Here is a 25,511-nt window from a genome sequence, read left to right on the forward strand (position 1 = left end):
CAGGCCTGGTAGTGCATGCCTGTAGTCCCAGGTACTCAGGAGGCTGAGGCAGGAGAATTGCTTGAACCCAGGAGGCAGAGGTTGCAGTGAGCTAAGATAGCGCCACTGTACTCTAGCCTGGCCAACAGACTGTCAAGTGGCTAAAAAAAAAAAATATGTATCTTGAATGTGGTATTTTCTTCTTTCCTTGAATAGCTGACATGGAATCTATAGTGAACTATAAAATTATTGGTATCTTACAATCAAAGGAATATACTTAATAACTTTCCTTATATGGAATTAGGATTCCACAGAGTTGTGATATCAAATACTATGTGAAAAGCAGCATTAGGAATTTTTACTTTAAATTGAAATAACTCTTCGCTTTATCAATGCATAATCTTAGACCATGAGTTAGTTTTCCCAATACAGAAGAGCTCATAAAAATCAGTTAAAAAAAAAAAAAAAACAAACACAACACCTCAACACAAACATTTGCTGAATATACAGACTATTTCAGGAAAGATAATCCAGAAATTTAAAATATTAGGGTTTTTCAAAAGGTAAAGCTACCCTCAGACTCAAATCCCCATTAAATATTGTTATTATTATATGTTAGAGACATGGTCTTACTACACTACCAAGGCTGGAGTGCAGTCGTTATTCACAGGCATCACGGTACCACAATACAGCCTCCAATTCCTGGCCTCAAGCCATCCTCCCACATCAGCCTCTCAAGTGGCTGAAACTACAGGCATGAGCCATTTCAACGAGCAAAAAGTTAAAATTTAGGGTAAGAAAGCTACCCTCATCTCAAATCCCCAAGTTAATAGTATTTTTTTTTTAATGTAGGATTAGGGGAAAAGGATGATAAGGATAAACTAGAAGGGTATGCGTATAAAGGAAAGATTAAACAAGGGGGGAAGAGACACAGAATAAAAGTGCAAATTATTGCTTCAAACATGAATTGCACTCACCTGAAGGACACAGTAATTTCCATTTTTCTTTTTGGAAAGTATTGTCAAAGCTTCTTCTTCATATCCTGGGGCAATTATACCATCAGATACCTGCAAAAATATTAAATTTTAATTTCTATTTTTAAAAATCAGAGAACACCTCTTAAAAAAATCTAGCAGCAATTATCAGTCTTAAATAATGTGGCAGCATGTTCTGGTTTCTGCCTCCAACAGACAATGCTAATGCTATACTTGAAAAAGAGAAATCAGCCGGGCGCGGTGGATCACGCCTATAATCCCAGCACTTTGGGAGGCCGAGGCGGGCGGATCACAAGGTCAGGAGATCCAGACCACGGTGAAACCCCGTCTCTACTAAAAATACAAAAAATTAGCGGGCGCGGTGGCGGGCGCCTGTAGTCCCAGCTACTCAGGAGGCTGAGGCAGGAGAATGGCGTGAACCCGGGAGGCGGAGCTTGCAGTGAGCCGAGATCGCGCCACTGCACTCCAGCCTGGGCAACAGCGTGAGACTCCGTCTCAAAAAAAAAAAAAAAAAAAAAGAAAAAGAGAAATCTATGGTAGAATACGGCTTTCTGTATCGCAGATTCTAACTTTCTGTCCTTTCCAAGTTTTTGTTCGTTTCAGTTTAAACTAAGAAAATATGAGTGATGTGCTCTAACGCACGTACCTCAGGAGGAAATATTTCTTCAGGGAGTGTTTTGAATGAACAAGAGCACATTCTAGTCCTGACTCTGCTAGTACATGGTTAAATGACCTCTTCCGGCAGGCGTTTTCCTTAACAGCAAGACCAGATTAAATCAGAGATTCAACATGACGAAAGGTACAAACGCCATAGCCCTCCTGTAACCTGTAACTCAGGGATGGCAGTAGCCATGGAAAGAATCCTAAAGCAACAAAATATAAGCTGCTCTTCAGCCACATGACTAACTTTCTGGCATAAAGACTACAAAACCCCCACCTGTCTGGAATACTTGTTTGGTATTCAACTGATGGAGTAAGTTTATTAATGTAGCTTCTATTTTTTCCCCATTGTACAATAAGATTCAATATCGCATCACTACCTAAGATTACAACTTCTGCTCTTCAGAAACAGTAACTTTGGCATAAAGACAACAAAAGAATTTAAAATAAATATATAAGTTAAAAACATTATTGTAACAGCCAAATGTCCATTTGAAACAATAATTCACTACATTTCAAAATTAACAATTTAAGATTCATGTCCTATTTAAAATATGAACATTAAATGATAAACTTAACTAATTTAAAGATATAAATATAAATATAGTATGGTTTCAGTGAACAATATGAACAAATAAAGCTTTATTCAATTACACACAGATTAAGATACATGAATATCCACTAACTTCTCTGGAAATAATTTTTGCAGTTGGTACATCACAAACATCGGACAGTGCAACAAAATCACCAAATGAAGACATCCTATCAGCCCCTGTAAATAAAATTAAAATGAGGTATTTATCACAAAGTATCCTGACATAGAAAAATAAAATTCTCTACTGTCATAGAAAATTCATTTCTCTAAATCTAACCTTACTGTTTACATAAGATTTTAACAGATCGATAAGTCATTTAACTGAAGTAACCAGTAAGAAAGTATTCTTTAATTTTACCCTCTAGAGTGACACTCAGAAAACTTTTTCTGTGAAGGACCAGTTAATATATATACTATATTCACAAAAACAGGTAGCAGGCTGGATTCAGCTGAAGTTGCTGACCGCTGCTGTAGATGATAAACTATGATAATAGTTTCTCAAGAACTTTCACAAATATTAAATATTCACAGGTTATTAAATTCAACAAGTAAATGTCTCTGATAAAACATGACTCTAACCAAATTTAGTAAAGTTAGAAGAGCCATACATCATGCCTGTAACCCCAGGACTTTGGGAGGCTGAAGCAGGTAAATCACCTGAGGTCAGGAGCTCGAGACCAGCCTGGCCAACATGGTGAAATCACGTCTCTACTAAAAATACAAAAAAATTAGCCGGGCGTGGTGGCATGCACCTGTAATCCCAGCTACTTGGGACGCTGAGGCAGGAGAATTGCTTGAACCCAGGAGGCAGAGGTTGCAGTGAGCCAAGATCGTGCCACTGCACTCCAGCCTGGGAAACAGAGCAAGAATCGGTCTCAAAAAAAAAAAAAATAGCTTTTTATAATTTCAATTTTGGTCACATATTAAACAATAACACATTCAATAGCCTAAATTAGCAAAATTACATTCACCAAATTCCAATTGTGTTTCCATTTATTATCTTAAAATACTAACATACTTTTATAAACAAATGTCTTTGAGACACTCATATAATCACTCTTAAATATTAGTAAACATTGGAAATCCTATAATGAAAGGGTATTTTACTTTAATCAAACTATATTACATAAAATAACCACATATTTATATAGAGATAGAAGCCCTTAATTTCATCTATATATTACATAGAATATCTATATATTTTTTCTTTATTCTATCCTTTTTATTCTATTCGGGATAAAACATTGCTTTTTCTTTCTCCTCCAAATCAAAAAGCCCTAGGAGTCTGACCTCTTGCTCTTGCATATGCCGTTGAGATGGGTGTGAGGGTTTTATAGAGATCATAGACCATGCAGACTTTGGCCTCATCTTCACTGAGTGGAATTCCAACCGCAGCACCTGGTTAGAAAATAGTAAAATCATAAACCAAGAAAGCTAAAGTTACTACCTGTCAACACTTAAATCAAGACATTTTTCTTAACATCCAGTCTATACAGCATATTTTCTAGTGCCTATGCTAAACTAAACAGAAATCTATTTAGCCAGATAATTAAACACTAAAAATATGGTTGTGGGAGCACTGTGAGGGAAATCTCCTCTCTGCCCTCTGAAACCACAGAGCCACTGAAGCCTGACAGTACCCAGCGTGTAGGTGAAGCTGGTTTACTTCATTACTGTCTCTTTCTCTGTTCTGCTTGATATCACTTTGACATCACACATCATTTATTTCTTCCCCACTCACATCGCTTTAACATCCAATAAACATCTGAGAACAAATCATGTGCTGGACTGTCAGCAAAATGTGGTGTACAGACAGCTCGATTGCAGAAATAATGATTTAAACACAGAAGCAAAGTATCTCATACAATGACTACAAGAAGCTTCAGATAAACAGTCCTAAGAACTTCTTCTTTATGTTTACTCCATTACATTTTCAAAGATGTGGGAAAAGACTTAGTCTACTGCATTAGGATATTTCACTTTTATTTTCTAAACTTTTATGGTTCTAACCTGCGAATTCCTGCCTCATTTTCCTATCTGACAATATTACACAATTTTCTGTGTGTGTGTGTGTATCAGATTTTAGATTGTTACACTGATACTGTTATCAACAGATGACTTTCAGATTTCATAGAATGTCTATATTCACATTAGAACTTGTTAATATTCAAAAAAATTTAAGAAGAAATGCCTTTCGAACAATTCTGGAACATTCTAGAGCGCAGAGCTTTACCTGCTGGACTGACATGTTTGAAAGAGGCAGCGGCTGGAATACCTAACGCCTCCTTGAGTTCCTTCACCAGTTGCCAGGCGTTCAAAGCATCGCACAAGTTTATAAATCCAGGGGCTCCATTTAGAACTGAATGTAAAAATATACATGCACATTACTAAGCAGGATCAGTGAGGTCAGATGTATGCACACTTCTCAAAAAATAACATGACTAAACAAATGTTTTAAGTATAATTAAAAGCCAAAGAGATATACACAAGCATAAAATCTTGATGATAAAGAACAAAGCAACTGAGCCTGAGCCCATCTGTAAAAAAAAAAAAAATGCACATGTACATGAACACACACACACACACACACACACACACACACACGACTGGAGGACCAGAACCATCCCTAAATAGAGATTTAGGGATGGGAGAAACTATGACAAGACTAGTGATCAGTCAGGAATTCATGTAAATACAGAACTAAGATTAAACAATTGAGGTAATTACAGAGACGGTACAAAATTTAAGTCATAAACCCTATAGATTTAAGAAATTATATTACAAGCTAAAGCAACAGCTGTGGGTGGAAGAAGAAGAGAAGAAATAATGTGGTTTTTTTCCTTCTTTGATGGCAAACTCAGCAGACTCTGCCTAAAGCAGAACTGTAGTTAAAAGGAGACTGCAACTTCAGAGTTTTCCATTACCTAGTGTCTTACCATTGGCAGATTTTTTTTAGGAGCTAGTATCTCCTGTGAATAAACATAAGAAGTTCAGCACACAGAAAGAAATGGTGGGCCAGCACTAATTAAAAACAAAATGAACCGAGTACAATGGCTCATGGCTATAACCCCAGCACTTTGGGAGGCCGAGATGGGCAGATCATGAGGTCAGGAGTTCAAGACCAGCCTGGCCAACACGGTGAAACCCCGTCTCTACTAAAAATACAAAAATTAGCTGGGTTTGGTGGCAGGCGCCTGTAATCCCAGCAACTCGGAAGGCTGAGGCAGGAGAATCGCTTGAATCTGGGAGGCAGAGGTTGTAGTGAGCCAAAATCACGCCATTGCACTCCAGCGTGGGCAACAAGAGCAAGACTCCGTCTCAAAAAAAAAAAAAAAGTATAATTTCATGTCCTTCATGGGTTAAGATAGTTTTTAAAGACCTTGCCAAGTATTTACTAGTTTTTAAAGACCCTGCCAAATGTTTACTGAATGCCTACTACGATGTTAAGCACTGTTCTAGGTATTCAGGATACATCAGTGGAAAAAACCGTCCCTGCAACCCTCTTAAAAAAAAGTCACTGTCCCTACGGAGCTTACTGGGAGGCAAATAAAAAATAGGCAATAAATAGTCTACAGTAAAAGAAAATATTAGGTATTTATCAAAATGAGTTGAAAACTTGCACACAAACAATTATAGCAATTTTGTTCATCAACTACCAAAACTGTCCTTTTTAGTAGTTTTGGAAGTTTTGATGCCCTTCAATATGTCCATGGATAAAATGTGGTGCATTCATACACAATGAAATATTACTCAGCATTAAGCTACCAAGCCACAAAAAGACATGGAAGAAACTTAATGCATGTTGTTCAGTGAAAGTGTCTAAAAGGCTCCATACTGTATGATCCCAACTATTTGACATTCTGGAAATTGGTACAGAGTCAGTAAAAATAGCTGGGCATGGTGGTGCATGCCTGTAATCCCAGCACCTTAAGAGGCCAAGGCAGGAGGATTGCTTGAGTCCCAGGATCAAGACCAGCTCAGACAACATAGCAAGACTCCATTCAAAAAACAAAAAAAAAAGAAAAGAGAAAAAGATGACAGTGGTTGCAAAGGGTTGGGGAGAAGGGAAAGAGGGGATGAGGAGGAGCACAAGGGAGTTTTAGGGCATTGAAACGATTGTGCGTGATACTGTAATGGGGGATACATACCACTATGCATTTTTCCAAATACAGAGAATGTACAACACAAAGAACGAATGTTAAACTATGAACCTTACTTAATAATGATGAAATCAAAATCAGTTCATCAAATGTAACAAATGAACCACGCTAATGCATGATGTCAATAGAAGAAACTATGGGGAAGAGGGGGTATATGGAAATTCCCTATAATCACTGTGTATTTTCTGTAAACCTGTTAACTACTCTAAAAAAATAAAGCCCATTTTAAAAAGAACTTGAAAAAATAATTCCCCCAACCAAAAATCAAGTCAAATAAAATCACTGTCCTCATGAAATTTACGGGAGAGGCACAGAAGAAACAAACTAGGCAATAAATAGTAAACAATAAAAGTAAAATATCCCCTAAGGCATACAACACGCATAATAAAACAAAACACCATATGTATGACTACCCCATCTCCCTCCCACTCATCATAGATGGTTTAGGCTAAGGTTGGTAAGTGGGAGAAAACTTTTGGTTTCTGAAACATCTCATAGTTAAGAGTATCTGGATGGGTGTGGTGGCTCATGCCTGTAATCCCAACACTTTGGGAGGCCAAGGCGGGTGGATCACCTGAGGTTGGGAGTTTTAGACTGGCCTGGCCAACGTGGTGAAACTCCGTCTCTACTAAAAATACACAAATTAGCTAGGCGTGGTGGTACATGCCTGTAATCCCAACTACTCAGGAGGCTGAGGCAGGAGAATCGCTTGAACCTGGGAGGCAGAGTTTGTGGTGAGCCGAGATCACGCCACCGCACTCCAGCCTGGGCAACAGAGCAAGACTCTGCCTCAAAATAAAAAAGAGTATCTGGTTCCCCTTCAAATATCAAATTTTCAAAGACATTAATAACTGAAATAGAAAGTGCAACAGAGAAATGATGAAAGTTGCTTAATCTAGTAAATAGCTGAAATAAATAGGAATCTTCGTGTTTCCAAACATAAGCAAACCAGTCATTAAAATCTCAGACACATACACACACTCATACAACCCCATCTTTGTTCTTGCTTCAATTTTGTTTTAGATACAAACACAACTGTACACTTTGTAATAACATCGCTGCCAAATACTCAAACCATATGAAAAGGCAAACTGCCTTTTCTGTTGTGGAAATAAGTCCACGATGGGGAGAAACCCTGGGAATCTCACACAAGAAACGCTTATTTATGTGTCCAGGGCCACCTCTGCCATGTTTACCACAAATAATACTTTAAACTTCAAAAGAAACACACACACAGTCTAAGGAACAATGAAGGCTTTTATATAGTCCAGTGAAAACGCTTTGGAAAATGAAAAGTGTAAGAACTGACAGTACATAGGGATTTTTTTTTTGCCTTAGAATCTTAATGGAGAATATAAACTATAAGCAGGAAATAGCTCAGATATAACAGCAGACAAATCGGTTTCAAGAAGTCCTAGAAGGAAAAATTTGTGCAAAATGTCAGGTTTCTAATTGTTCATTCAGTAAACATTTAGGGAATGTGCCCAGCAGTCTTCTAAACCCTGGGGATTCAGCAACAAACAAAAACAGATGCAGCTTCTGCTCTCAGAACCTGACATCCTGGCCGGGTGCTGTGGCTCATGCCTGTAATCCCAGCACTTTGGGAGGCCGAGGCAGGCAGATCACCTGAGGTCAGGAGCTCAGGACCAGCCGGCCAACATGGTGAAACCCTATCTCTACTAAAATACAAAAATAGCCGGTTGTGGTGGCAGGCGCCTGTATTCCCAGCTATTCGGGAGGCTAAGGCAGGAGAATCATTTGAACCTGGGAGGTGGAGTTTGCGGTAAGCCAAGACAGCACCGCTGAGTTCCAGTCTGGGCAAAAAGAGTGAAACTTCATCTCAAAAAAAAAAGAAGCTGCCATCCTAATGGGGAACGACAACTTGAACGGAATAAACAGAAACACGTGCAGCAACAGGGTGACGGGATGAAAGCATCATGGGCGGCTACTTTGGTCTGAGTGGTCAGGGAAGGCTTCTCTGAGGAGGTGAGGACTGAATAACAAGAAACCAGGATCGTGAAGGGCAGAGGGAAGAATTCTGGGTGAAGGGGACAAGGCCCCAGAGGCTCAGGAGTGGAAGGAGCTGGGCCCACTGGAGGCACAGGGCAGAGGGGCTAGGAGCCAGGGCAGGGAGAGCTGCAGAGGGGGCAGATACGTGGCAGGCAGGCAGCATAGGGTTTGTGGGGCAGGGCAAGGTGCTTAAGAAAAGCCAAGGAATGGTTTTCAGTAGGGTCTCACATCATCCGATTTCCATTTTTAAAAGATTACTGTGCTGTGAGGACTTGGGAAGTGTTAGTGTCAAAATGTATCTGAGGCCAGGTGTGGTGGCTCACACCTGTAATATCCCAGCGCTCTGGGAGGCTGAGGCGGGCAGATTACTTGAGGTCAGGAGTCTGAGACCAGCCTGGCCAACATGGTGAAATCCCATCTGTACTAAAAATAGAAAAACTAGCCAGGCATGGTGGCGCGCACCTGTAATCCCAGCTACTCAGGAGGCTGAGGCAGGAGTATCGCTTGAACCAGAGATTGCACCACTGCACTCCAGCCTGGGTGATAGAGCGAGAGACTCCATCATCTTAATTAAAAAAAGAAAAAAAATCTATCTGAGGCAGAACAATAGAATGCAGCAAACATGAAGACTATTTCATATTCTCCTCCCACCTGGCACGCTGCTCCCCTCCCCATTGCTCTCTCAGCTGGTGACAGAGAAAGGAAGCCCAGGCTGCATCCCACCAGCAAATGCTGACCGCCCCAGGCAGGAAGGAGGCTGCCCTTGCTCTCAGCCAAGGCCAGCTACCCCAGCAGTGCTTGGGATTCCAAGGCCTCCATGCCTGGGACTCTCACCTCTGTCCCTGCCCCCACTCTCCCTTGTACCAGAGCAGGACAGGCTCTCACAGCCTACCTTTGGAACAGAACAAATTTAAAAACTCTCTCTAAACTCTACCAACCCACGGGAAGTCCTACTTTCTCTGTTCAAAGAAACCTCTTTAACATTGTTAGTTCTTAACATCACATTTCTCCTTTGGCCTACTTCAATTGGGCTTCTAGCTCCAACATTCCAAGGAAACTGCTTCTTACAACATTTGCAAAACAAACAGTCCCTTTTCTGTTCTCAAATGCACAACTGCTCTGTGCCAGACCATCAACACATTTAGGTCTCCAAAACAATTCAAATTCCTGAGAACTTGATGGTTTATGTTACTTCATCAAATACTGGGTCCTTCCTGGAGGAGAGGCTACATCCTAATGCCAGGGCAGAAGCCAGCATCCAGTGTTGCAGCTGTCCCTCTCCGCAAATGGCTCCTTGGAAGCCAACCTGCCAGTGGTCATCAGGCTCCTTACATACCCAGCACCAACCCCCAGGACGGGCTCACCACAAAGCAGACCTTGGAGAATAGTCAGACTTCTTCCAGAGGCTGCAATTGCTTCAGTAATGTCTGGGGAAACCTAAAGGGCTTAGAAAACTTGCTCCTCAAGAGTCAGCAACAGGAATTTCACAAGTTTTCTTCTGCTGGTTCCTCCACAGTATACCTACCAAGCCTTTACCCCAAAGCTCATTCTTGACCCTCTTCTCTATAAAATCCAGGCCATCCCATCCTGTCTCCTGTCTTCAAAAACATCTACCCGGCGGAGACATTCCAATCTCCATCTCCACATGACACCTTTTCAGAACTCCGGACTACTCAACTTCTGTGCTCTTCAGTCCAAATGGCATCTCCAACCAGATGGTTATCACATGGCTACAAGAGGCATTATGGAATGTATCATCTTCTGAATGTGAACCACATCAGATGCAATACAGAGAAACACACACTCTCCAGACACAGCAAACCATGCCACAGAACGCTCAGGCTTTACCTGTGATGGGAAGCTTGGGCTTCAGTGTGTACAGCTGGGCAGGGGTCTGATGAGGGTTCATTCCATAGCGCAAGGGCATCTGAGATATGCCTTTGCTGTACTGTCTCCTGAAATAATCTGAAATTGCTTCATCATATTGTGCCGTATGAGTGAATGCCTACAAAAAGCGTAAGTTCTGTGAGACACCAGCAGCACTTCCCAAAGCGGGGACAAGATGGTTTTCTAGGTCCACGGCAAACAAGATCTCCTCACCATTCAGTGCTATGTGGTGGCCGCACGATATGATGACACCATGAATGACACCAAAGCAATGAATGGCCCAACAAATTACCCCTTTCCAAATCTCTTTCAATCTTTTTTTTTTTTTTTTTTTTTTTTTTTGAGACAAAGTCTCACTCTGCCACCCAGGCTAGAGTGCAGTGGTGTGATCTCGGCTCACTGCAACTTCCACCTCCTGGGTTCAAGCGATTCTCCTGCCTCAGTCTCCCGAGTAGTTGGGATTACAGGCATACACCACCACACCCAGCTAATCTTTGTATTTTTAGTAGAGACGGGGTTTCACCACGTTGGCCAGGCTGGTCTTGAACTCCTGATCTCAGGTGATCTGCCAGCCTCGGCCTCCCAAAGTGTTGGGATTGCAGGTGTGAACCACCGCGCCGGCCCTCTTTCAATCTTTGTGACAGAATACCTCTGTAATAGCTGGTCTCTCAATTTTTAACAAAAGGACAGCAACCCCACGCAGAGCTTTGGTAGGTGATGCAATCTACCAAGAATTGAATACTGACTGGTCTGGCAAATGCTGCACTCCATGGATATAACTCACAATATCATGACAGTGCATCCCACCTTCAAAGCTAACTGGCGTCTAGTCTCCAAGGAGGTGTCCTTACTCTCGGAGCTCTGCATCTCCGTGGACACTGCCACATAGTCCTCTGGTTCACACACTACTGTCACTCGAGCATGGTTTTTGGCTGCAGCTCTCAGTAAGGTTACTCCACCTTTGAAGAACAAAAGACATAATGATTTTTGTATGTCCCTATCAGCTTATGAACCTCTTTGAAATAAAGTCATTGTGCATGTACTTCCATTTTAATTCTTGACTTAAAAATCAGGAAAATAAGCTGGGCACGGTGGCTCACGCCTGGAATCCCAGCACTTTGGGAGGCTGAGGCAGATGGATCACCTGAGGTCAGGAGCTCGAGACCAGCCTGGCCAACATGGCAAAACCCCGTCTCTACTAAAAATAAAAAAAAAAAAATTAGCTGGGCTTGGTGGTGTGCACTTGTAATCCCAGCTACTCAGGAGGCTGAGGCAGGATAATCACTTGAGCCTGGGAGGCAGAGGTTGCAGTGAGCCGAAATTGCACCACTGCACTCCAGCCTGGGGGGCAAAGCAAGACTCCGTCTCAAAAAAAAAAAAAAAAAAGAGAAAAAAAATCAGGAAAATTACCCAGATGAATCTCTGCACACAAAAAATAGCTTAGAAAATATAAATGAGGCCGGGCGCAGTGGCTCATGCCTGTAATCCCAGCACTTTGGGAGGCCAAGGCAGGCGGATCACGAGGTCAGGAGATAGAGACCATCCTGGCTAACACGGTGAAACCCCATCTCTACTAAACAAACTACAAAAAATTAGCCGGGCATGCTGGCGGGCGCCTATAGTTCCAGCTACTCGGGGGACTGAGGCAGGAGAATGGCGTGAACCCGGGAGGCGGAGCTTGCAGTGAGCCGAGATCATGCCACTGCACTCCAGCTTGGGCAACAGAGCCAGACTCCGTCTCAAAAAAAATAAAAAAAGAAAATATAAATGAAAAAAGAAAATATAAATGAATTATAGTAATCCCAAAACACAATCCAGAAGCAGTTATTTTCTATTTCCTCAGTAATGAAAGTCAAAATGAAATCTCACTAAAATTTAAATAATTCTCTCCTCTCTCAGTCTTCTAAAATGGTTTTTCTGACTTACCAATGTCAATTTGCTCCACAGCCTCCTCAACAGTTACACCTGGAGAAGCCACTGTCTTCACAAAGGGATAGAGATTGCAGGCAACAACTCTAAAACAAAGACGAATCTGGCGTCATTAAAAACTCCACTCATGTGGTTTACAGCTATCTAGGAAAAAGACAAGTCAGTACTATTAACGTTATCAAAAGCCATACAGAACTAAAATATAAACTATGAGCCTGACATTTTGGAGTTCTAACAAGTGTGTTAAAAAGTCAGGGTGTCCTGCTGGGGTCGAGCAGAGGGAATTTAGTCAGCAGGTGCTGTCCGGATCTGGATACACAGTACTCCCTCCACGTCACACTGCAACGCTGCTGCTTGCGTAACCTTAGCTACCCGGAACCACCAAGCCATCAAACATTTATAAAACATTTTAATAAAAGGATAAAGTACAAGATTACAGACAACATCCACATTTTGGAATGCGATCACTATTATTCAGAACATTAGAATTTAGATTCTTTTTCCCATGGATTGGTACAATGATGAAAAATATCAGAGCATTCTAAGGGTGAAACATTTGTTTTGCCTTCAGAGAGGTCATAAAAATGATGGTAACAGGAATGCCAAAAGAATAATTTAAAATACAGAAGTAATCTAAAATTAACAATCAGTGAAGTACAGTTCTACTCCTAGACCTGTAGTGTGAGGAGCTCTGGGGGCAGGCTCCCTAGCGAAACAAGCGTAACTTGAAAACTAATTAAAAACAAAAAAACAAAAAACAGAAGAACAGAAGAGAAGGGGAAACACTTTGCAGCTCATCTTTATTAAGTCTACTGCCCTCCTACTAAAACCAGACAAATGGCACAAGAAAACTAGAGACCAGTATCTCTTAGGTACGTACCTTCACACAAAAACCCTCAACAAAACACTAACAAACTGCATCTAGAAAAATCAAAAAACCACCTGATCATCTCAATAGATGTACAAAAAGGATTTGACAAAATTCAGCTATTCATATAAAAATACTCAACTAATTAAAAATAGAAGGGAACTTACTGAACATGACAAAGTGTAAGAAAAACCCACAGCTAACATCATACTTGATGGTGAATGACTAAATACTTTTCCCCTAAACTCAGAAACAAGATAAGAGGCCAAGCCGGTGGCTCACGCATGTAATCCCAGCACTTTGGGAGGCCAAGCCAGGCGGATCACCTGAGGTCAGAAGTCTGAGACCAGCCTAGTCAATATGGTGAAACCCTGTCTCTACTAAAAATACAAAAATTAGTCGGGCAAGGTGGCACACACCTGTAATCCCAGTACTTTGGGAGGCTGAGGAGAGCAGATCACCTGAGGTTGGGAGTTCAAGACCAGCCTGACCAACATGGAGAAACCCTGTCTCTACTAACAATACAAAATTAGCTGGGCAAGGTGGCACACGCCTGTAATCCCAGTTACTTGGGAGGCTGAAGCAGGAGAATCACTTGAACCCGGGAGGCGGAGGTCAGTGAGCCAAGATCACGCAACTGCACTCCAACTCGGGTGACAAGAGCAAAACTCCGTCTTAAGAAAAGGAACAAAACAATAACATCCATTCTTACCACTTCTACTGAACACTGTACTAGAAGTTCTAGCCAGGGCAATTAGCAAAGAAAAGAAAATAAAAGGCATCAGGACAGGAAAGAAAGCAGTGAAGTTATCTCCATTTGCAGATGATATCATCTAGTATACCGAAAATCCCAAATTCACAAAAATAACCTCTTAGCACTAATAAATGAGTGCAGCAAAGCCACAGGATATATGAACAATATACAAAATTCAATTGTATTAAAATATACATTGGCAATGAATGAGAAAAAAATTAAGAAAACAATTCTACTTCACAAGACAATGTTAAAAGAAATTAAAGACAATCTAAATGAATAGAAAGACACCCCATGTTCACAGACTGGAAAATTTAATATTCTTAGGATGGCAACATTTCCCAAATTGATCTACAGATTCAACACAATCCCTATGAAAATTCCAACTGCGTTGTTTTGCAGAAATGGACAAGCTGATTCTAAAAATCATGTGGAAATACAAGGGACCCCGAAGAGTCAAAGCCATTCTTGAATAAGAAAAAGGAAGTTGGAGGACTCACACTTGCTGATTTCATAATTTATTACCAACCTGTAGTAATAGTGTGGTACTGGCATAACAATAGGCACGCAGACCAAGGGTGCCAAGACCATTCGATTGGGCAAAGAACAGTCTTTTCAACAAACGATGCTGAGACAACTGGACAGCCACAAACAAAGTAAGGCTTCTATTTCATGTCTGTATATAAAAATTAACTTAAAATGAAACAAAGACTAACACTATAATAACTAACACTAAAATAACTCTTAAAAGAAATGTACACAGGCTGGGTGCAGTGGCTCACGCTTGTAATTCCAGCACTTTGGGAGGCCGAGGCGGGTAGATCACCTGAGGTCAGGAGTTCGAGACCAGCCTGGTCAACATGGAGAAACCCCGTCTCTACTAAAAACACAAAACAATTAGCTGGGCGTGGTAGCGGGCACCTGTAATCCCAGCTACTTGAGAGGCTGAGGCATAAGAATTGCTTGAACCTAGGAGGCAGAAGTTGCAGTGAGCCAAGATCACACCATTGTACTCCAGCCCGGGCAACAAGAGCGAAACTCCATCTCAAAAAAAAAGGAAGAAAGAAAGAAAGAAAATATACACAAAAATCTTCATCACTGAGGATTAGACAATAGTTTCTTAGATATGACACCATTAACACAAGCAACAAAAAAATAAATAAATTCAACATCATCAAAATTAAAAACTTTTGTGGGCTGAGCATGGTGGCTCACACCTGTAATCCCAGCACTTTGGGAGGCCAAGATGGGCGGATCACCTGAGGTCAGGAGTTCAAGACCAGCCTGGGATGTGGCAATTAATATGGTTTGGGATGTGTGTCCTCTCCAAATCTCATTTTGAAATGTGATCCCCAATGTTGGAGGTATGGCCTGGTGGGAGGTGACTGGGTCACAAGGGCAGATCCCTTATGAATGGCTTGGTGCCCTCCCCATAATGAGTCCTCACTCTGAGTTCATGTAGAGTTGGTTGTTTAAAAGAGCCGGGAAGGCCAGGCGTGGTGGCTCACACCTAATTCCAGCACTCTGGGAGGCCGAGGTGGGTGGATCATTTGAGGTCAGGAGTTCTGAGACCAGCCTGACCAACATGGTGAAACCCCATCTCTACTAAAAATAGTAAAAATGAACTGGGCGTGGTGACAAATGCCTATAATCTCAGCTACTCAGGAGGCTGAGGCAGGAGAATCACTTGAATGCGAGAGGCAGAGGTTGCAGTGAGCCAAGGTCGTGCAAATGAACTCCAACCTGAGCAACAGAGTGAGACCCTGTCTCAAAATAAAATTAAATTAAATTAAGAATAAAATTTAAAAAGTAAAAGAGCCGGGCAACTCCTCCTCTCCCTCTCTCTTGCTTCTTCTCATGTGATATGCCAGCTCCCCCTCTGCCTTCCACTGTGACTGTAAGCTTCCTGAAGCCCTTACCAGAAGCTGACGCTGGCAACATGCTTCTTGTACCGTCTGTAGAACCATGAGCCAAAATAAACCTATTTTTATAAATTACCCAGCTTCTAGTATTCCTTTATAGCAATGCAGAATAGACTAACACAGTAATGGTTGCACAACTTCTGTGAACCACTGATTTGTACATTTTAAATTGGTGAGTTGTATGGTATGTGGATTAGATCTCAATAAAGCTGTTATGTATATTTAAGAGAAACAGCCAGTATCTTTATGCAAATAACTCAGTTAGTTGTGCAAGTTGATAATCCCTAATAGGAAAACCTGAAATCTGAAACGCTCCAAAATCTGAAATGCTCCAGAACCTGAAACTTTTTGCATGTCAACACGACACTTGGAGGAAATGCTCACTGGGGCATTTCGGATTTCTGAGGGATGCTCAACTGATATGTTATCGCAAATATTCCAAAATCTGAAGAAATCTGAAATCCAAGACACTTCTGGGTCCCAAGCATTTCAGATAGGGGATACTCAACCTATACATACTAAGATTTAGACTCTAACTTCCTAAAAACCTTAAGTATGTATTTTGGTTATATAAATCTGGCCAAACCAAAATGCTTACACACATACAAAGTCACACAGAAGGCAGGCAGTAAATGTCTACAGTGAGTAAGAAAAACCAGGGATACCAGGTCTGGCACAGTCTTTGTCATTGGTCATAATGTGTTCAAAGTTCAATTTCAGGTTTTTACCTTATAAGATTGAAATCAAGTCTGGTCATGTCAGCATTATCTTCTGGGATATTACGAGCCAGGATTCCTAATTTAACAAAGTTAAACAAAGTATTAGGTTCAAAAAACAAGTAAGATTAAGGAATTTCTTTCAACATAGTGTCTTCAATCAAATTAAATCCTCTTGATTAAAAACAAAATTTTTTTTTTTTTTTTGAGATGGTCTCGCTCTATTGCGCAGGCTGGATTGCAGTGGCGTAATCACAACTCACTATAGCCCTAATCTCCAGGGCTCAAGCAATCCTACTACCTTAGCCTCCCAAGTAGCTGGGACTACAGGCATGCACCACCACACCCAGCTGGTCTTTTTAATTTTTTAAAGAGAAGGGGGGTATTGCCACGTTGCCCAGGGTGATCTTAAACTCCTGGGCTCAAGCAATTCTCCTGTCTCAGCTCTCAAAGTGCTGGGACTACAGGCAAGAACCACCATGCCCAGCATAATATTCTTAAAGAATATCAAACATATAGTTGAGGAGTTATCAAACAAAAAAATCAGGATTAACAGATATATTTGGCTGGCCACAGTGGCTCATGCCTGTAATATCAGCACTTTGGGAGGCTAAGGTGGGGGATTGCTTGAGCCCAGGAGTTTGAGACCAGCCTGGGCAACAAGGTAAGACCCCTTCCCTATAAAAAATACAAGAATTAGTTGGTCATGGTGGCATATGCCTCTAGTCCCACCTACTTGGGAGGCGAAGGTGGGAGAACTGCTTGAGCCTGGGAGGCAGGCAGAGGCTATAGCGAGCCGTGATCGCACCACTGCACTCCAGCCTGGGCAAGAGTGGGACCCTGTCTCAAAAAAAAAAAAAAAAAAAAAAAAAGGATACATTTAAAAATCTTTTCTTCAGTTCTTGCTCCCCTTTTCTTGAGCAATAAAATATAAAAAAGGTAAACAGAATTTTACAAAACTGTTTCTAGTTCCAGAACAGTCTATGCGTTCCTGTAAGTCAATGGATGTCTGATGATCTGTAGCCATTCAGCTTTATTCACCAAATTGTACCACAACTGACAAACTAGGATATCAGTTTCTTGTCACTTTGGTTTATATATAGTTCATTCTCAGGTGAATGAACAAATGTAAAGCACTTTGAAAAAACATTCTTTGGCAAGTCGGTTACATTGTGATGCTTCATTCTAAGTTTGAACTATTTTAAAAGTCTTTTCATACTATGAAATCTAAATATCTTCAGCCACTCGAGCAGGAAATACCAGCCTCTAAATTACGCATCAGGTGAGGACTAATAGCAAGCAGATGAAAACAATCTGAATTCATCAAGTAGTAAGACAAGCCAGATTTTAAACCAGTTCTAACATATTATGAAATTTGCCAGCAACTTCATAACATTAACTTTATATGTAAATTTCTCTTGAGCCTTTTTCTTCCTTTATTTTAGGACGTTATCAACTAAAATATTCCTAGAAACCACTGACTGTTCTACACTAAAGATACCAACCACTTACCAGCATGCACTGCAGGATGCAAAGTTTTCACACGTCCCCCCAACATTTCGGGAAATCCCGTCAACTCGGAGACATCTCTGAAAAACAGATAAACAGAATAGTACTACTGGTGTGGATGAACTGTTATTTTACACTATTCAAAGCATCTACTGTTTTCATTTCAAGAGATTTTGAGCGTGAATTCAACAAGAAAATTCTGATTTTTTAAGTCTTTCACTATACTTGATTTCTTAAGTAAAATTCTATTTACTTTTAAAAAAAAGGTTATTTAATATATTTCCTAACTGTTGTGTATGTTCAGGGATAATTGGTAACTATCACAGCATTGGTTTTATAATTTTCAGAGAATTTAGAAACTGAATCATAAGCCACACTCATTAAATATTACTAAGAAATACAACTGAGAAGTTGGCAGTATGTAACAAAAAGCATTAAAAATATCCTTGGCCGGGCACAGTGGCTCATGTCTGTAAACCCAGTATTTTGGAAGGCCGAGGCAGATGGATCACCTGAGTTGGGGAGTTCAAGGCCAGCCTGGCCAACATGATGAAACCCCATCTCTACTAAAAAAATACAAAAAATTAGCCAAGCGTGGTGGCTGGAACCTATAATCCCAGCTACTCTGGAGGCTGAAGCAGGAGAATCACTTGAACCCAGGAGATGCAGGTTGCAGTGAACCGAGATCATGCCACTGCACTCCAGCCTAGGCGACAGAGCAAGGCTCCAATCTCAAAAAGCAACAACGACACCACATGAAGATAGCGTATCAAGTGAGTGAAGACATAAAAGACTGTTTAATAAGGTGGTGTTGGTATTGGAATAACTGGTTAAAACCACACAAAAATACATTCCTTATGAATCAAAGGTTTAACCATTTAAAAAATCATGTATGTAGCAAAATTAAATATGTATAATATTCTTTGCAATTATTAAACAAAGATTGAGAGGTCTGATTACAGAAATGTCAAATAAAAAGTTTTACATGGGGAAAAACAGTAAACTAGAAAAAATAATCACACAATGTGACAAAGGGTCAAGTGAAAGACTGTATTTAAATATTAATTTATATCACCAAGCTGACCCCTAGAAAGTTGTAACCATGAACACTCTGGCAGACTTTATAAGTTGTAATGGTGTGTAAAAATGTCCACAATATGTAAGAAAAAATAAAGCAGGGGCTGGATGGGGTGGCTCACACCTGTAATCCCAGCACTTTGGGAGGCCAAGGCAAATGGATCACCTGAGGTCAGGAGTTCGAGACCAGCCTGGCCAACATGGTGAAACCCCACCTCTACTAAAAATACAAAATTAGGCAGGCATGGTGGTGCACACCTGTAATCCCATCTACTCGGGAGGCTGAGGCAGGAAAATCGCTTGAACCCGGGAGGCGGAGGTTGCAGTGAGCCAAGATCACGCCACTGCATTTCAACCTGGGCAACAACAGCGAAACTCCATTTCAAAAAATAAATAAATAAATAAACAAACATAAATAAAGCAGTAAGCAAAACTGCATCTATTTTCTGTGTAAGCTATGAAATAAAGTGCATGCTTATAAAAATGCTAGAAGAAAAATATATTAACATGTTAAGAATTACAATCCATTTTTACTACCTTCTTTATAGTTTTCCACACTTTTGAATTTTCTACAATCAACATACATAGCTTTTTTTGAGATGGGATCTCACTATGTTGCCCAGACTGGAGTACAGTGGTTATTCACAGGTACAACTATAGTGCATGGCCGCCGAGAACTCCTGGGCTTAAGTAATCCTCCAAGTAGCTGAGACTATAATAAACACTTTAAAGCAGCAAGTTCTGCCAGTAAGATATGGAATTTCCTGGGTAGATACTCCTATTAAGGGGAGCCATTTGCAAAAGACTGGTGTTTGACCAATGACACACACAGTTCCAACATCCACAAACTGGTGACATAAATGTTTTCAAATTCAAAATTTCTTTTCCTGGGGTTCAGGAAATAAAATCCATTTCCTCCAAATGAAGACAGTCACTTAAAACTTAGAGAAGGTAGATTTATTTCTAGAATTAAACATTTGGGGTAATTAAAAAGCTTGCTACTCCTTTGAACTGAAGAATTTATACATAATCGCTGTAGTCTTGGGAAATAATTCTATGTATGCTCACTGCTGTATACTCACTAATTAAAATCCAATTAAAATCCATCAGTTTGCCTCATGGCGAGGTAATGGTTAACTTCCTGGGATAAAATGATTGTAGATAACAATACCCAAAAATATGCTCAGAAGCAGCCTCAGAACCAAGATCTTTTTTTTTTTTTTTTTTTTTTTTTTGAGACAGTGTTTCTTTCTGTCACCCAGGCTGGAGTGTAGTGACGGAATCTCAGCTCACTGCAACCTCCACCTCCCGGGTTCAAGCAATTCTCCTGCCTCAGCCTCCTGAGTAGCTGGGATTACAGGTGTGCACCACCACACCTGACTGATTCTTTTCTGTATTTTTAGCAGAGATGGGGTTTCACCATGTTGGCCAGGCTGGGCTCAAACTCCTGACCTCAGATGATCCGCCAGCCTCAGCCTCCCAAAGTGCTGGGATTACAGGCATGAGCCACTGCGCCCAGCCAGAACCAAGATCTTGTCCAGGCATCGTGGCTCACACCTGTAATCCCAGCACTTAGGGAGGCCAAGGCAGGCATAATTGCTTAAGCCCAGAAGTTCAAGGCCCGGGGGACAACATGGTGAAACCATCTCTATTAAAAATACAAAAATTAGTCAGGCATGCTGGTGTGCACCTGTAGTCCCAGCTACTCAGGAGGCTGAAGTAGAAGGATTGCCTGAGCCTGGGAGTTCGAGGCTGCAATGAGCCATGATTGTGCCACTGCACTCCAGCCTGGGCGACAAAGCAAGACTCTCTCAAAAACAAACAAACAAACAAAAATCTAACTTTCTCCTGTCCTCTTGCCTCTCACCCTTCATTCTTCCCTGAAGTCACAGAAACCAGAACTTCTCTTCCCCAGGGCAGGTTACAGAATCTAGAACCCCTTTTCCTAAAGCCAGTCATAAGAATTAAACTTATGATTCTAACTTACCCCTGGCTTTCTGTCTAGGAGCTGGCCATAAAGAAATCCTCTTATCTCCTTGCCCAATAGTAGGACAGGAGACCCTGTTGGAGGGCAGGGTGGAGAAGGAATTTTAGAAATGCCAAGAAGAATCTGGACAAAAAGGCTTTCCTGGCTTTCTCCACCTCAGTCTACTAGCATACAGCATATCCTTGCTGTCCAATCATACTTCTACCTTTCTGTGTATTCGCTGTTGAACCTAAACATAAAAATGGATGGTTTTCCCTCTATCTCTGGGTCTTCATTCTGAAGGCTCTCATGTCATGTAAAACTTTGTTAAATAAATTTGTTATGCTTTTCTCTTATAACCTATCTTCTCTTATAAAAATATTGGTCGTGACACCTTTCCACCCCTACAAAATCTTGGCCTCGGGTGTGGTGGCTCACACCTGTAATCCCAGCAGGCCAAGGCAGGCGGATCACTTGAGGTCAGGAGTTCGATATCAGCCTGGCCAACATGGTGAAACCCTGTCTCGATCAAAAATACAAAAAAATTAGCCGGGCATGGTGGCGGGCACCTGTAATCCCAGCTACTTGCGAGGCTGAGGCAGGAGAACTGCTTGAACCCGGAGGCAGGGGTTGCAGTGAGCTGAGACAGTGCCATTGCACTCCAGCCTGAGCAACAAGAGCGAAACTCCATCTCAAAAAAAAAAAACTTGGCCTCTTACTAGCTGTGTAATCTCAAGCAAGTTACTTAACTACGTTGTGCTTAGTTTCTTTACCTATAAAATGGGGACAACACTACCTACACTAAAAAGTTGTTACAAGGACTATAAGAGTTTATATATGTAAAATACCACTGCAACTGAATAAAATACCACTGCAACTGAATAAAATACCACTGCAACTGAATAAAATACCACTGCAACTGAATGTGGCCTTTGTTGCAGAAAAACAAAAGCTCCAAGTTGTTTACACTTCATTCAATGAACTTTACTGTGCTGGGTTCTAAATAAATCACTCATGGTGAACTTCTTACCCTTTCATAGAAGAGAAACACATTTACATTTCCAGTTTTGAAAGAAGATATGACCATAATGAAAGTAAGTGAGGAGTGGGTAGAGGTACAGAAATAAGACTTATCAGTTGACAGGTACCTAAAGTGGAAGACAGATACAGGACACAAGGGATCATTATATTTTTCTACTTTTGTGTCTGAAATGTTTCCATAATACAAAGTTTGGTGGGGAAAAAAAGAGACTACAGATGAGGATTTTGCTTAAAGAAGGTTCCATTACCATAGGAGGACCCAGTTTGGCCCAATGGAAAGAACACAGGTCTGGACTTCGAATTCTCATTCGGTTCCTGATGAGCAAAGAGCCAACTTGCCTGCCATGATTCTCACAGGTTTCCCATGAAAACCAGAGACAAGACACAAAAAGGCATCGGATAATATAAAATATGTGTTTGTTAACAAAGTAAGGCATGCTTACCATCTTGTTAAATTTAGGGAAGCTGTGTACTGCTCACATAGCTGAGAACTGCACAAAGAAAAGGTAGTAACCTACCTCTACATGGATCTAGAAACCAAGAAGCAAATTTTCCACATGACAACAAAAAGCAGACAGGCATCTTTCACCTCTTTCATTCTAAAATATGTTTCAGGGGTGGGCATCTCGTTCCTCCGAACTCTCACTGTCGTTTATTAAATAGCTATCCTACAGTCTTTTCCATTTTCTACCTTTCAGTAGACTTACTCCCTCTCCTACCAGAATGCCAGTCCTTGACGTCAGGAACGGCATCCTGCTTAATCACTTCTAAGTCCCTTCTTTCCACGGCCTAGTCAGCTAATGAAGGGCTTGTGAACGTGGGAATGAATGGTTTGCACCTTCATATGGTTACCGGAGATTCTAAGGGAAGGGAGGTAGATTGGAATCTTCATGATGTCAAGTTTTACTAACTCACCAAAGTAACTGAAGTTTTCCTGGAATAACAAGTGGCCCACCTACGTTAATCTGTTTAAGGAAGTGGCTAAGACTAGGGCCCTAAAATCAGGAACAGCACGGGTTCCAATCCTAGTTCTCCCTTACTCAACTCTTTAAACTTGTGCAGAAGTTGTTAAATCTCTCCAGTGTGTTGTCCAGGGTCTTTCTCTGTCACCCAGGATGGAGTGCAATGGTGCAATCTCGGCTCACCACAACCTCTGCCTCTCAGGTTCAAGCGATTCTCCTGCCTCAGCCTCCCCAGTAGCTGCGATTACAGGCGTGTCCCACCACAACGGCTAATTTCTGTATTTCAAGTAGAGAAGGAGTTTCACCATGTTGGCCAGGCTGATCTCGAACTCCTGACCCTAAGTGATCCGCCCACCTCGGCCTCCCAAAGTGCTGGGATTACAAGCGTCAGCCAACGCGCCCGGCCGTCCAAGGTCTTAAAAGTTAGTAAATCTCTCTGAGCCTCATTTTTGTCTTCCATAAAGTGGGGAAGTATTGCACCAACCTCACAGCGCTACTGGGAGGAGTAAGTAAGGCATTTATTTAGCTCCTGGTGCCTAGAATACAATACTTCCTGGTTAATGTGATCACACTCCTTTCTGATGAACTAGCTGTGCCTTACCTGACTGCCAGACCAGCATCCCTGAGAGCTTTTGCAGTCCCTCCGGAAGCGACCAGATTCAAACCAAGAGAGGTCAGGTTTCTTGCAAATTCCACAAGGCCGGTTTTGTCAGAGACACTAAATAAGGCTGAAAGAGAAGGCATTTTTTTCTCATGACTCGCAGCACTTTGCACTGTGGTCTGCAAGGCCTTGGGAGGGTCTGGGGGAGGAGACTCTCGAATCGCAAGGCCAGCACCTGGACCCAGCGTTCGCAGGCCTGGCCCAGGCCTCCTCAGGTCCTACACCCGCGACCTGCTCTAAGGCGGGCCACACGCAGGCTGGGGCCCGGCTGGGGAGCGGGGACGCTGGCTTTCGGGCCGCAGCGCCGCCCCTGCATGCCGGGTCCCGCCGCCGCCGCCGATCGCGGGAGCTTGGGGGGCCACGAACCGCGCCGCTCCACTAGGGCCTCACCGAGCTGGCCAGGAGCCATGGCTGCAGGAACTGGGTTCGGGGCGAGCTGGAGGCAGCAGCGACGGCACCACGTGCGAAGGGAGGAGGGAGGACTGGATGTGCGGCTCAGGAAGCGGGTGGGCGGAGCTGTCTCCGGGCTTGTCACGTGGCCCGCCGGCCAGGTTCCGCGCTCTGCGCTGCTCACTTTCAAACGCAAGATCCGCGCCCCAGGGCGGAAGGGAAAGGCCGGGTGGGGCGGGGCTCTGCCTGGCGCGCCTGGGCGGGGTGCTTGGGCTGGAAGGGATCCTGCCTGCGAGCCCAAAGTCCCGGCTTGGGAGCCGCGATCTACCCACGCCCCCAAAGTGAGGCCACCCCACGGCCTCTGGGGCAAACGCCTGTTATTCTAGGAAGCCTGTCCCCAGAGGCTGGAATGTACATAAAAGTGCCAAAGCACCCATGCTGAAAACAAACTAAACAAAAGGAATAGTTCACATAGCGGCAAAGCTGGAAAGTATCTGGACAGTTATTTACCATCCTCCGTTTTGTTTGTTGCTGTTTGTTGGTTTTTGTTTGTTTGTTTTGTTTTGTTTTGAGATGGAGTTTCGTTCTTGTTGCCCTGGCTGGAGTGCGATGGCGCGATCTCGGCTATGTCACATGCAACCTGCAACCTCAGCCTCCCGGATTTAAGAGCTTCTCCTGCCTCAGCCTCCCAAGTAGTTGGAATTATAGGTAGGCGCCACGATGCCTGGCTAATTTTTGAATTTTTAGTAGACATGGGGTTTCACCATGTTGGCCAAGCTGGTCTCAAACTCCTGACCTCAGGTGATCCGCCTGCCTCAGCCTCCCAAAGTGCTGAGATTACAGGAGTGAGCCACCACGCCCAGCCTGTTTTTTGTTTGTTTGCTTGCTTGTTTCTTTGTTTTGAGACAGGGTCTCGCTCTGTCTCCCAGACTGGAGTGCAGTGGCATGATCTTGGCTCACTGCAACCTCTGCCTCCCGGGTTCAAGCGATTCTCCTGCCTCAGCCTCCCAAGTATCTGGCCTTACAGGCACTCACCACCACGCCTGGCTAATTTTTGTATTTTTAGTAGAGATGGGGTTTCGCCATTTTGGCTAGACTGGTCTCGAACTCCTGACCTTAGGTGATCCACCCGCCTTGGCCTCTCAAAGTGCTGGGATTGCAGGCGGAAGCCACCACGCCCAGCCTAGAATCAATTTTTTGACCTTCAAATATGTTAACCCTTTGCTCTGAACACTTTTCACATTCCTACGAGGAATATATTAAGATTATCGCAGTGTCTTCAGTGTGTGCGCCAACTTTGAATTTAAAAAGGAAATTTCCTTGGCCAGTCACTATTAGGTTTTTACAGGAAATTGAAAGCAGGGAAAGGAGAAAACAATGCTGACATTTATTGATAAGGGGAAATAAACAGTTGCTTAGGCATCAGGCAT

General features: G+C 42.3%; 1 protein-coding gene across 1 annotated transcript in view; it reads right to left on the reverse strand.

Annotated features, from left to right (window-relative positions):
• Nucleotides 1-24,303, reverse strand: part of ATIC (5-aminoimidazole-4-carboxamide ribonucleotide formyltransferase/IMP cyclohydrolase) — a 36,516-nt gene extending 12,213 nt beyond the window's left edge. Inside the window, exons 1-11 of the mRNA XM_050751264.1 lie at nucleotides 24,082-24,303; nucleotides 23,632-23,758; nucleotides 17,988-18,064; nucleotides 16,488-16,554; nucleotides 12,213-12,301; nucleotides 11,094-11,245; nucleotides 10,248-10,404; nucleotides 4,463-4,588; nucleotides 3,520-3,627; nucleotides 2,321-2,406; nucleotides 957-1,046 (exon numbers count right to left, since the gene is read on the reverse strand). Coding sequence (XP_050607221.1) covers nucleotides 957-1,046; nucleotides 2,321-2,406; nucleotides 3,520-3,627; nucleotides 4,463-4,588; nucleotides 10,248-10,404; nucleotides 11,094-11,245; nucleotides 12,213-12,301; nucleotides 16,488-16,554; nucleotides 17,988-18,064; nucleotides 23,632-23,758; nucleotides 24,082-24,100 — 1,098 coding nt within the window. The 5' untranslated portion in view covers nucleotides 24,101-24,303. The remainder of the gene's footprint in view (nucleotides 1-956; nucleotides 1,047-2,320; nucleotides 2,407-3,519; nucleotides 3,628-4,462; nucleotides 4,589-10,247; nucleotides 10,405-11,093; nucleotides 11,246-12,212; nucleotides 12,302-16,487; nucleotides 16,555-17,987; nucleotides 18,065-23,631; nucleotides 23,759-24,081) is intronic.
• Between the last annotated feature and the right edge of the window lie 1,208 nt (nucleotides 24,304-25,511).

The sequence above is a fragment of the Macaca thibetana genome, chromosome 12 (genome assembly GCF_024542745.1).
Source record: "Macaca thibetana thibetana isolate TM-01 chromosome 12, ASM2454274v1, whole genome shotgun sequence".
NCBI lineage: Eukaryota > Metazoa > Chordata > Mammalia > Primates > Cercopithecidae > Macaca > Macaca thibetana.